The sequence below is a fragment of the Diadema setosum genome, chromosome 21 (assembly GCF_964275005.1).
Source record: "Diadema setosum chromosome 21, eeDiaSeto1, whole genome shotgun sequence".
Lineage (NCBI taxonomy): Eukaryota > Metazoa > Echinodermata > Echinoidea > Diadematoida > Diadematidae > Diadema > Diadema setosum.
The window spans coordinates 23,236,956-23,249,346 of NC_092705.1; the positions used below are offsets into that span (position 1 = coordinate 23,236,956).

General features: G+C 41.9%; 1 protein-coding gene across 1 annotated transcript in view; it reads left to right on the forward strand.

Moving 5' to 3' along the window:
- Positions 1–12,150, forward strand: part of LOC140244412 (melatonin receptor type 1B-B-like) — a 28,258-nt gene extending 16,108 nt beyond the window's left edge. Inside the window, exons 2-3 of the mRNA XM_072324050.1 lie at positions 6,762–7,122; positions 11,800–12,150. Coding sequence (XP_072180151.1) covers positions 6,762–7,122; positions 11,800–12,150 — 712 coding nt within the window. The remainder of the gene's footprint in view (positions 1–6,761; positions 7,123–11,799) is intronic.
- The last annotated feature ends 241 nt before the right edge of the window (positions 12,151–12,391 follow it).

Here is a 12,391-nt window from a genome sequence, read left to right on the forward strand (position 1 = left end):
TTTGGGGACTGTAAGATGTCAAAATTTTCAAGCTCGCTCGCTTCGCTCACTCGCATTTAATCATTATGCCATTCTCATGATGTTGCTGCCAGTAATTGCCACCAGTTTTCGCCCGGTGCTCCCCCTTAATTTCCAAAGCTAAAAATAAAGCTACAAACGGCAGTTTTGGGACTGTAAAATGTCAAAATTTTCAAGCTCACTCGCTTCGCTCGCTCGCATTTAATCGTTATGCCATTCTCCTGATGTTGCTGCCAGTACGAACTGCCAGCAGTTGCGCCCTGTGCGCCCCCAAAACGAAAAAATACAGCCCAAAACGGCAGGTTTTTTTTTTTACTGTAAAATGTCAAAATTTTCAAGCTCGCTCGCTTCGCTCGCTCGCATTTAATTGTTATGCCATTCTCTTGATGTTGCTGTCAGTAGTAATTTCCAGCAGTTTCACCCGGTGCCCCCCCCCCCTTAATTTCCAAAGCGGACAAAATACAGTCACAAACTGCAGTTTTGGGACTGTAAAATGTCACAATTTTCAAGCTCGCTTGTAACAGTTTGTCAGAAATATATCACTCTCCTCCCACTTTATATTTCATGCAAAAGAGTGAGACATCTTGAGGACTGAGGATAGCGAAATCAGGAGTACTTGGTGGTGATTTCTGTGCTTGCTTGGCAGGTTGCTTTCTTCTCTTTGGGGACATTTTCACAGCCAAAACATTACTTGAGACTGTCATTGCTCAAAAGGATTTGGTGAAGTGTGGGTCAACCGAGATCCGTCACGTGATTGCCGCAGTATCGCTATGCATATATATATTGGGCATTCGCTGGTCATTCATTTTGTCCGCTCAGCATCGGTTGGATGGCCTGTACGCGTTCGCTTTCATTCGTTACTTTATCCGCGCGTAAAACGGTTAGCATATGCTCACCATTCGTTAGGCGAACGTTCGAAAACGACCACGTTTTGCTCAAGAATTCGTGCGGATTCGAGCGTATCTGGACTTTGCCAAATGTTATCCGCTAGGCATTCGCTGATTTATACGATATAGTGTGGCGGGGCTTGACAGTGTATTCAGCCAGGAAGAAATCTATGTTTTACACTTTTTAATCGAAAAAGAAAAGTAAATTTTAGTCAACATTTTTTCTTCTTACATGATCAAAGAAAAATTGTGAGGTGATCATATCATCAACTCTTTTATTAGCCAGTTAGCAATCGCTATCGACATAGGAGAATTGTTTAGCAAAGATTAGCAAGACTTCACAATCAATCAAACAAATAAATAAACAAACGAACAGACTTAAACGTTCCACTGCCAATTGCTTTATCTAATCGATTTCGTTGATCACTGACGGTTCCACATCAATACTCGTGACAAGAGTGTTTTATCTCTTTGCGCTATCTTATTTTCAAGTCAGACATTGTGTGACATGGGATCCAATGTGACTGCCACTGATTTTGATTTCTGTGCTGACAATTTCATCCGAAAAGAAAGAGTGAAATCTAACAAGCACAACAGTGAAAATTTGATGAAAATCGGATAAGATTTGGGTAAATTATGAAATTGTGAAGTTCCGCCAATTAACACTAAACATTTTTTTTTTAATTTAACGGTCAATAAATTATAGATATGGAAATAAGTGAGCTGATGACATCACCTCAAAACTTGCACTTGTAGTTTTGAACATACAATCTTGAAATTTTGGGATTTTTATTGATTCTTTCTTCTTTTTTACTAAAGCGTAATCTGTCCCTAATGCTATGTACAGCCCCCGTCACACTGGAGCGGATCGAGCCAACGAATGCCCATTGAATTCGAAAATTTGGAGATACGCTCACATCCGTTGCTCGTCGTTCGTGATCCTTTTGACGTTCGCTGTATCCGCTAGGTGATCGTAGAGATTCGCAGAGATCCGCCGGAGTCAAATTTTGATTTCGGACATGTCCATAATCTTGAGCGGACGACAAAGCGAAGGACAATCCGCTTTGTGTTCGTTTAACATCCGCTGTTCGAACGTTTTGCTCGCTCTCCCGCGCCCGTTTCTTTTTCGTCCGCCGTTCGTCTAAATTCGCCCAGTAAATCTGCATGGGCAGCACAGGTAGCGTTAAATCAGCTGGTCATCAGAAATGGGCATCCTCTTGTGCCTCCGGGATGTGAAAATCCCGTCGTTTGCCTCTGGTATGTTTTTTTTTCACTGAAGGTACAGGCTGGGACCAGTCGGAGGCGCCACACGCAATGGAGGATGTTGGACTACCAACATGATCATCAGAAGAGTGGAGGGCATGGGCGTAAATCCCGGGGGGGATGGGGGGGGGGATATATCCCCCCCCCCCCCTGAAATGGAGGAGGGGGGGGGATGGCCTGTATAATCATCCCCCCCCCCCTGAATTTTGAAGAAAAAAAAAATGGAGGAAGCAGAAATGTGATTGTATCAATTTTGGCATATTGCATGACGTTTGTACGCCGGCCTTCAGACAGGTAACAGAGCTGAACAGTATTCTATCTTGTAGGAAATCGAATGCATAATTTTCTCAAGCGCTCGCTCGCTTCGCTCGCTCGCGGACATGGACATACACTGTAAGGTATGGCTCAGACGTTGACAACGTCAAATAGTGTAGGCCTACATGTAAACATGCTAAGACGAGAGTAACTTGGGACCATCTGCAAAATATGTACGAAAACAAACAAACAAACAATAACAAAACTATATTGCCATAATTGAACCCCCTCCATTTCCTGAATCATTCATGAGGAACGACAGTGACTGATAATTCAGTCAAGATACATCTATGGGTATACCCAGGGAAGATCAGGGGCGTCGAAAATATCTCGGGGGGGGGGGGGGGGGGGCAAAGGGCATTTGCCCCGCCCCTACGAAAGTGTTTAGGCAGGCAAATCATTTATCCCCCAAGCAATTTCCGAGATGAGGACAAATTTCGAACTTTCTTAATGGAATTATTGTCCAAATACCGCCAGAACTATGCACCAAATCGTTGAATTGCAATCATAAACATGCAAAAGCTCCGCTATACTGGATCCCTTTCGATAAGTACACTGTTGAGATTGACGTATATTTCCCTAATTTGTCAAAGAGTGTGCAGCATATCTTTCACTTAACAAAAGCTCCCTCATATGCAGAGGCGTCGATGGGGGGGGGGGGATGGTTCCCCCATAAAAGTGGGACAAACCAAACTTCGCAAAAATATAGCTAGAAACGGCAGTTTTTGGGGTGTAAAATGTCAAAATTTTAAAGCTCGCTCGCTCCGCTCGCTCGCATTTAAGCGCTAAGCCATTCCCCTGATGTTGCTACCAGTGATTGACAGCAGTTGCGCCCGGTGCGCCCCCCCCCCCTAATCTCCAAAGCAAAAAATATAGCTACAAATGGCAGTTTGGGGGACTGTAAGATGTCAAAATTTTTCAAGCTCGCTCGCTTCGCACACTCGCATTTAATCATTATGCCATTCTCATGATGTTGCTGCCATAAATTGCCAGCAGTTTTCGCCTGGTGCTCCCCCTTAATTTCGGGATTTAATCATTATGCCATTCTCCTGATGTTGCTGCCAGTAATTGCCAGCAGTTTTCGCCCGGTGTGCCTCCCCTTAATTTCCAAAGTGAAAAAATACAGCTACAAACGACATTTTCTGGGATTGCAAAATGTCAAAATTTTGGGGACTGTAAGATGTCAAAATTTTCAAGCTCGCTCGCTTCGCACACTCGCATTTAATCATTATGCCATTCTCATGATGTTACTGCCAGTAATTGCCACCAGTTTTCGCCCGGTGCTCCCCCTTAATTTCCAAAGCTAAAAATAAAGCTACAAACGGCAGTTTTGGGACTGTAAAATGTCAAAATTTTCAAGCTCACTCGCTTCGCTCGCTCGCATTTAATCGTTATGCCATTCTCCTGATGTTGCTGCCAGTACGAACTGCCAGCAGTTGCGCCCTGTGCGCCCCCTTAATTTCCTAAGCAAAAAAAAAATACAGCCCAAAACGGCAGTTTTTTTTTTTTACTGTAAAATGCCAAAATTTTCAAGCTCGCTCGCTTCGCTCGCTCGCATTTAATTGTTATGCCATTCTCTTGATGTTGCTGTCAGTAATTGCCAGCAGTTTCACCCGGTGCCCCCCCCCCCTTAATTTCCAAAGCTAAAAATAAAGCTACAAACGGCAGTTTTGGGTCTGTAATAAGTCAAAAATTTTGAAGCTCGCTCGCTCCGCTCACTCGCTCAATCATTATGCCATTCTCCTGATGTTGCTGCCAGTAATTGCCAGCAGTTTTCGCCCGGTGTGCCTCCCCTTAATTTCCAAAGCGAAAAAATGCAGCTACAAACGACATTGTCTGGGATTGCAAAATGTCAAAATTTTAAGGCTCGCTTGCTCCGCTCGCTCGCATTTAATCACTATGGCATTCTCCTGATGTTGCTGCCAGTGATTGACAGCAGTTGTGCCCGGTGCGTCCCCTTTAATTTCCAAAGCGAAAAATATAACTACAAATGGCAGTTTTGGGGACTGTAAGATGTCAAAATTTTCAAGCTCGCTCGCTTCGCACACTCGCATTTAATCATTATGCCATTCTCATGATGTTGCTGCCAGTAATTGCCACCAGTTTTCGCCCGGTGCTCCCCCTTAATTTCCAAAGCTAAAAATACAGCTACAAACGGCAGTTTTGGGACTGTAAAATGTCAAAATTTTAAAGCTCGCTCGCTCCGCTCGCTCGCATTTAAGCGCTAAGCCATTCCCCTGATGTTGCTACCAGTGATTGACAGCAGTTGCGCCCGGTGCGCCCCCCCCCCCCCTAATCTCCAAAGCAAAAAATATAGCTACAAATGGCAGTTTGGGGGACTGTAAGATGTCAAAATTTTTCAAGCTAGCTCGCTTCGCACACTCGCATTTAATCATTATGCCATTCTCATGATGTTGCTGCCATAAATTGCCAGCAGTTTTCGCCTGGTGCTCCCCCTTAATTTCGGGATTCAATCATTATGCCATTCTCCTGATGTTGCTGCCAGTAATTGCCAGCAGTTTTCGCCCGGTGTGCCTCCCCTTAATTTCCAAAGCGAAAAAATACAGCTACAAACGACATTTTCTGGGATTGCAAAATGTCAAAATTTTAAGGCTCGCTTGCTCCGCTCGCTCGCATTTAATCGCTATGGCATTCTCCTGATGTTGCTGCCAGTGATTGACAGCAGTTGTGCCCGGTGCGTCCCCTTTAATTTCCAAAGCGAAAAATATAGCTACAAATGGCAGTTTTGGGGACTGTAAGATGTCAAAATTTTCAAGCTCGCTCGCTTCGCTCACTCGCATTTAATCATTATGCCATTCTCATGATGTTGCTGCCAGTAATTGCCACCAGTTTTCGCCCGGTGCTCCCCCTTAATTTCCAAAGCTAAAAATAAAGCTACAAACGGCAGTTTTGGGACTGTAAAATGTCAAAATTTTCAAGCTCACTCGCTTCGCTCGCTCGCATTTAATCGTTATGCCATTCTCCTGATGTTGCTGCCAGTACGAACTGCCAGCAGTTGCGCCCTGTGCGCCCCCAAAACGAAAAAATACAGCCCAAAACGGCAGGTTTTTTTTTTTTACTGTAAAATGTCAAAATTTTCAAGCTCGCTCGCTTCGCTCGCTCGCATTTAATTGTTATGCCATTCTCTTGATGTTGCTGTCAGTAGTAATTTCCAGCAGTTTCACCCGGTGCCCCCCCCCCCCCCTTAATTTCCAAAGCGGACAAAATACAGTCACAAACTGCAGTTTTGGGACTGTAAAATGTCACAATTTTCAAGCTCGCTTGTAACAGTTTGTCAGAAATATATCACTCTCCTCCCACTTTATATTTCATGCAAAAGAGTGAGACATCTTGAGGACTGAGGATAGCGAAATCAGGAGTACTTGGTGGTGATTTCTGTGCTTGCTTGGCAGGTTGCTTTCTTCTCTTTGGGGACATTTTCACAGCCAAAACATTACTTGAGACTGTCATTGCTCAAAAGGATTTGGTGAAGTGTGGGTCAACCGAGATCCGTCACGTGATTGCCGCAGTATCGCTATGCATATATATATTGGGCATTCGCTGGTCATTCATTTTGTCCGCTCAGCATCGGTTGGATGGCCTGTACGCGTTCGCTTTCATTCGTTACTTTATCCGCGCGTAAAACGGTTAGCATATGCTCACCATTCGTTAGGCGAACGTTCGAAAACGACCACGTTTTGCTCAAGAATTCGTGCGGATTCGAGCGTATCTGGACTTTGCCAAATGTTATCCGCTAGGCATTCGCTGATTTATACGATATAGTGTGGCGGGGCTTGACAGTGTATTCAGCCAGGAAGAAATCTATGTTTTACACTTTTTAATCGAAAAAGAAAAGTAAATTTTAGTCAACATTTTTTCTTCTTACATGATCAAAGAAAAATTGTGAGGTGATCATATCATCAACTCTTTTATTAGCCAGTTAGCAATCGCTATCGACATAGGAGAATTGTTTAGCAAAGATTAGCAAGACTTCACATGGTCAAAACTTTCCTACTTGCTATTCTATTTCAATATTTTTATTGTCTTGTTTGTAACCCTTTTCTCTTTCTTTTTTAGACTTCTCTGAATTGGTGAATTGCAGTCAGAATATTACAGATTAAATGCAATTCTCGAAGGTGACTGAAATTCTTGTGTGATATGTTTGTTCAAAAAAAAAAAACTCAAAAAAAACCTCAAAAAAAAAAACTGTTTGATACCGTCCTTCGTTTCTGCATCTTTATAGTCTTAAACAGTAACGATATACGTTGCCACTTTCAGCTGTTCTTGCTCGATGTGGAGCATCGCTTCTGTCGGCGTCAATCGCTATGTGGCCATCGTCCACCGCAACGTTTACCACCAGATCTTCAACAAGCGTACTCTCCCGCTCCTCCTCATCTTGTTATGGGGCGCTTGCTTCCTCATCGACATGCCTAACCTGTTGGGCTGGGGCGCCCACTCGTTCGACCCAAAGCTCATGCTGTGCACGTACGACTACACCACGTCCTACAGCTATACATTCTTCTTCATCGCCACTGGCTTCGGCATACCGCTGTCGGCGCTTATCTTCTGTTACTCCCGAATCTTTATCTATGCCCGAAGATGTACGAAGGAAATCGACAGCCTTAAGAAGTCAGATATGGTGAGCTTTGAATAATTCTTATATCTCAATTCAGAAGTGAAACAAAAGATAAAAATCATTGAAAAAAAAAATGTTCCGAAACGACACTTTGTAATCATTAGTATATGTGTGTAAGGAAAATACAAGATTGTACAGTGCATATCAAATAACCTAGGTAATCCAACTTTAGAGGGCTACTTTTTCATAACTGTCTGTTATAGGAGCACAATGTTAGTTGTGAGGAAAGGACAACTCTTCTTCTTTCCATTGATACCTAATTGTGCTGACAAATGTCATGCATGATTGAGCACACTGACTTGAAAGACAACAATGGCAAGATGTACTTTTTCCAAGTTTGAGCATTATCATGAAGGAACATTATTTGAGTGTCTCTCTGAAATGGATAATACCTGTCAATGAAAGTGGTCAAATAAACAGGCCAGCCTGCACGACTGCAGGGTTTTGTTTAGGATTTCCTCTTACCTTTTGTGGTCCATAATCTTCAAAATGGCCACTTGTTGGATAACCTGGTCACTCCCACAAAAGCCAACCCACACAACCCATTTTCTCTGTAGATATTAAAGACATGGTAGGCAGTCCACCGGCAGCGCTCGCTTGCGCTGTGCAAAACGAGAACATTTTATTTTTCGTCTCGCGAAATCTCGCGTGCAGATTTCGCTGCTGCACGAGATTATGAGAGAAGGCAACATGCTTTGCGAGATCAATTGATGGTGTCTTCTAGAAGTACACTGCTCGCATTGTTTTTAGATAAATAATGAAATAATACCTTTCAAAATATATACATATATTTTGAAATAAATATCATTAAGTAGAAAACAATTTTATGTGAGGAAGAAAATCGGCTTATTTTTTTTCCTGCAATTTGTAAGCTGTCAGACTTTGCTGGATCCTAACCCTGTTACAAATTGGACGGTAACACCAATTGCATCGTTGGAAAGCCATAACTCAAGCAAACATTTTCATACCAGTCTCGTTTGGGCTAAAAAATAACACATTTTTGCTATTTGTCTTCAAAGTGACGGCAGTTTTGCAGAACGATGCGGACTCCGCAACCGTCTTTCACAGTAACTCTACGGTATGTGTCCGTATTACGTCACTTATCCGCTATTTTTGTGTCGTGCGACGCAGTGCATTCTGTGAGACTGTACAGTCCCGTAGGCTATGTTGCTGCGAGCTATGTGTTTAATAGGAACAAAAAAAAAAAATGATTGTAAGGGACGGCCTTTGTCGGCGTGACCATACAGGTTATATCTATCCGACTATGGCCATTTTGAAGGTTATGGACCATAAAAAGTACGAGAAAACCCAAAAAAACAAACATGTTTTCAAATATGGAGTCACATTAAAAAAAAAAACAACAACCAAGAATTATAAAGAACCAGAAAATAGCATGAATGCTAGTCGAGTCTGGCTCCTCGAATTTCAGGCAGTTACAAAGTATTTTTCATATCCTTTTGAACTGTGCAGTATTGTGTTACCACGGTTATTATTAGATAGTTTACATGAAAAATTCCTTACATGATGGATATACTGATAATTGGAAACCTGCACCACTTTCACTGACAGGTTTTAATTCATTTCAGTGAGACATGTTCCTTCATGATAACGCTAAAACTTGGAAAAAGTGCAACTTGTCATTGTAGTCTTTAAAGTTAGGAGTGCTCAGTCATGCATGACATTGGTCAACACAATTGGCCCTGCTGAAAAGAACACAGTGTCCCACAGTGTGAGAAACACAGTGTGAACGCAATGTAAACACACCATGAAATTTCTTCACACTGTTAAATTCGAGCGTTTTAACAGTGTGAACACATAGTAAATCATCAATTCACAGTGTGACTCAGATCATTACCATGTGAACACTCTGTGAAAACTAAACAACAGTGTGAAATCATCTCCACACTGTTAAATTCGAGCGTTTTCACGTAGTCGAACATGTCACCACACTGTGAACACACTGTGGGGCACTGTGTTCTGTCCAGTAAGGGGTAGTTCCCCTTTCCTTACAACCAACGTTGCGCTCCCCATAGTTGACATTTAATGAAACAGTAGCCCTCTAAATTTGGATTACTTTTCTTTTCATTGAGTTTTTATTGATCAACTTTTCTTTATACACACTGTAGAACGATATGTAGCTAGATATGGTATTTGAGCTGCTTCGACAAAGTGGTCACGTGACTAGCATGATAGGATCGATGACATAGGAAACCCCAAGCTGTTGTCGAGTAAATATTTTGCCATAGATATAGATGCAAAATAGAATAATTCAACCCGTAGTATAAAGCAAACAGGAGGTGAAGGGTGAGGGGATGACATTTGCTGAAAGATAATTCGCACAGTCTCTCTCCACAGTATCAGCAGTTCGTTATAATTTGGATTGATTGGCAGCAGCAACATCAAGGATTTTCAGATTTCCTCACGTGACTAAATGTGTGAAGTCGATTCGGCAGCATTATGTGCCTTAAACATGTTTTTTTTTTTTCTATTAAAGTCACCACTGAATTACAAGAATATTGTAGTCAACCCTTTCCCCCTTCCCTTTATACAAGGCTCTGGAGTGTCGCTCCACCTCTTTTTTCCCCCTTTCGGTTCTTAGAGACTCCAAAGTTTTGTTTTGTTTTGTTTCACCGAAATGCATCTACTTTTACTGTCGTAGGTTAACCGATGTACAATACAGGGATTCAGGTCAAATTGTTGTCAATCAAGTGTGCAAATCTCTGTTATCAGAGTATTTGTGGCAAAGTTTGTCTGAACAATATTACTTGATTGTAAGACCTGAAGCAGAATGAGACACAGGTAGCGATTCGTAATACAGTTGTACTCTTTTCAACTCCTCCATAAGCCCCTTTTGACGGCTATACGGATTAAAAGGAGCGGAAGATTCGTTTCCTTTCATAGTTTGTATGGGGTTTTGAATCCATCATTTTTCAAGAAGAAAAAAAGAGTAAAGAGTATAGAAGCTGTATAACGAGGTGCCAGGAGCAGGTTTCAGCTCGCAACATGCCTTGAAGCAATAAAAGAAAACCCCAGTTAAAGGGGATGGCTAGTAACTGATCAGTGGGAATCAGTGAAAATGCTGGGGGATGATCGTTAACGGCCCGTTAACGATCACCCCGACACTGTACAGGCATGCTAACCTGGAAACATTGAACTGCACATTACTTGAATACGAGACCATTCTGAAGCAAATAATTTTCACGCAACAATAGATATATAATGTACTCTTCAATGAATCCTATAGGATTGGAACAATCAGCCCCCAGCATTCCCACTTTTCAGATTCCCACTGATCAGTTACTAACCATCCCCTTTAAAGGGTGACCTATTTTGGTAAATTAGCTGCCTGACATACACACACACACACACACACACACACACACGCAAACACACACACAACAACAACAACAACAACAACTAGCTCTTCTAATAGACAGTATAGAATCTATGCAAGAATTTTGTGATAGATTGCGCTGTAAAGAGTTGAATAATAGTACAATTCTCGCGAATTTTGTGTGTGAAGAGGAATTTACGATATTCTTTCAGGGCTTGTTCATAGTTAACTCATAATGGAAGCACAGGACGACTTGTAAAGAGCTCTGTGTAATTACGCCATAAATAGAAGGTCAAAACACACACACACGCACACACACACACAAAAAAAAAACACCAAGAAGCAAAAACAACCCACAACTGACGGCTGTTCATGACATTGTATGTGCAAAATTACATAAAAGATAACAGTAGTTTTGTGTAATATTAATAATATGTTAGGCTTTGACATGACTAAACTCTTGTCATTGTACTGGTCTTTCTTCCACACATCCACTTACGCACCAAATATCTATTAATTAAATTCACTTACTGAGTATCGTTTGTTTGCATTGCCGTGTAAACGTTCACAGATAACGAGTGCTCATCAAGCTATGAAATTGATTGTGACGTAGACCTACTGCTGTTTCTGACTCCTTAGATTTGATGATGCTCTCTGTTTGAAATGACACTGTGTTTGTATTTACCTTTAAAACGATAAATTGTGTAGGTAACCAAGGGCACCTATCTACAGGTCGTCAAAGGTTGTGGTATCCATGTTTATCAATAAGTAAGGAGATCATCACATTTTTATGTCAGCGACCAAGGTTTTCAAGGCTGATGCAAAGCAGTCGAACAGATAATGGGATAATTTCAGCTTCCGGGGAAAGACGGATGATCACGATCGCATCATGATAGACACACCTACACGGCAGTAAATTTATGACCCCCACAAAAAACAAAACGAAAAACAAACAACAAAACAGGAGGAGTTCACCAATATTTGGGCAAAAATATTCATACAGCAGATGCATTGTCTTTTAGGCAGGAAAAGCAACGATAACTAAAACGTCTTCATTCGACATCCTGCTGCGTTATTACTGATCAGGGCCCCATTTCATAAAAAGTTGATTATGATAGTATATAGCTCTTGCTGGAATGGCAATTGTCATAGTAACGACAAGAATCCAGCTCCCTGATTGGTTGTTGCCATTGGAAGTTGCAATTCCAGCAAGAGTAGCCATCCTAACATCTTTTATGAAATGGGGCCCTGGACTACTACCTTTAGGCAAATATTCGATGAAGACATCCAGATGACTTTAACCTCGCCTTGTTTCTATCTTTATGTGTTTATGTAATGATCCGCAGTCGGCATCGGCCACAAAGCAGGAGTCGATCAGGAACAGCGACCTCCGCCTCCTACGCAGCGTGCTCACCATCGTCATCGTGTTCCTCATCATGTGGTCACCGTACGCCGTCATCGTCGTGTTCGACCGCAAGGCCACGTGGCCACGCACGGCCTATGTCGTGGCACTTGTCATGGCGCACATGAACAGTTGCATCAACAGCATCATCTACGGTGCCACCAACCGGAACTTCCGGCAAGCCTACGCACGTATTATCTGCGCCGTATTCACCTGCGGGTTGAGGCGGGACGCGGCAAATACGGAGAGTGGATCTGTGAACAAGAGCAGAAACACTTCTGAGTCTGGATTTTAATTAGTTTGAGTTTAAGTTTATTCGGCACTTTCGCTGAAAAAAAAAAATACAAAAAAGAAACAAACACAGATTTATTAAAGACCAAAAAAGTGAGCAAGAACACATCATTAGAAAATAATCATAACATTTTGAAAATGTTTTGAGTCAAAGAGGAAGTATACGCCTTACAACAAAAGCCCTTTCCCTCACGACATCAAATAAAAAAAAAAAAATCAAGATGATATAATTGATTTCATAGCAG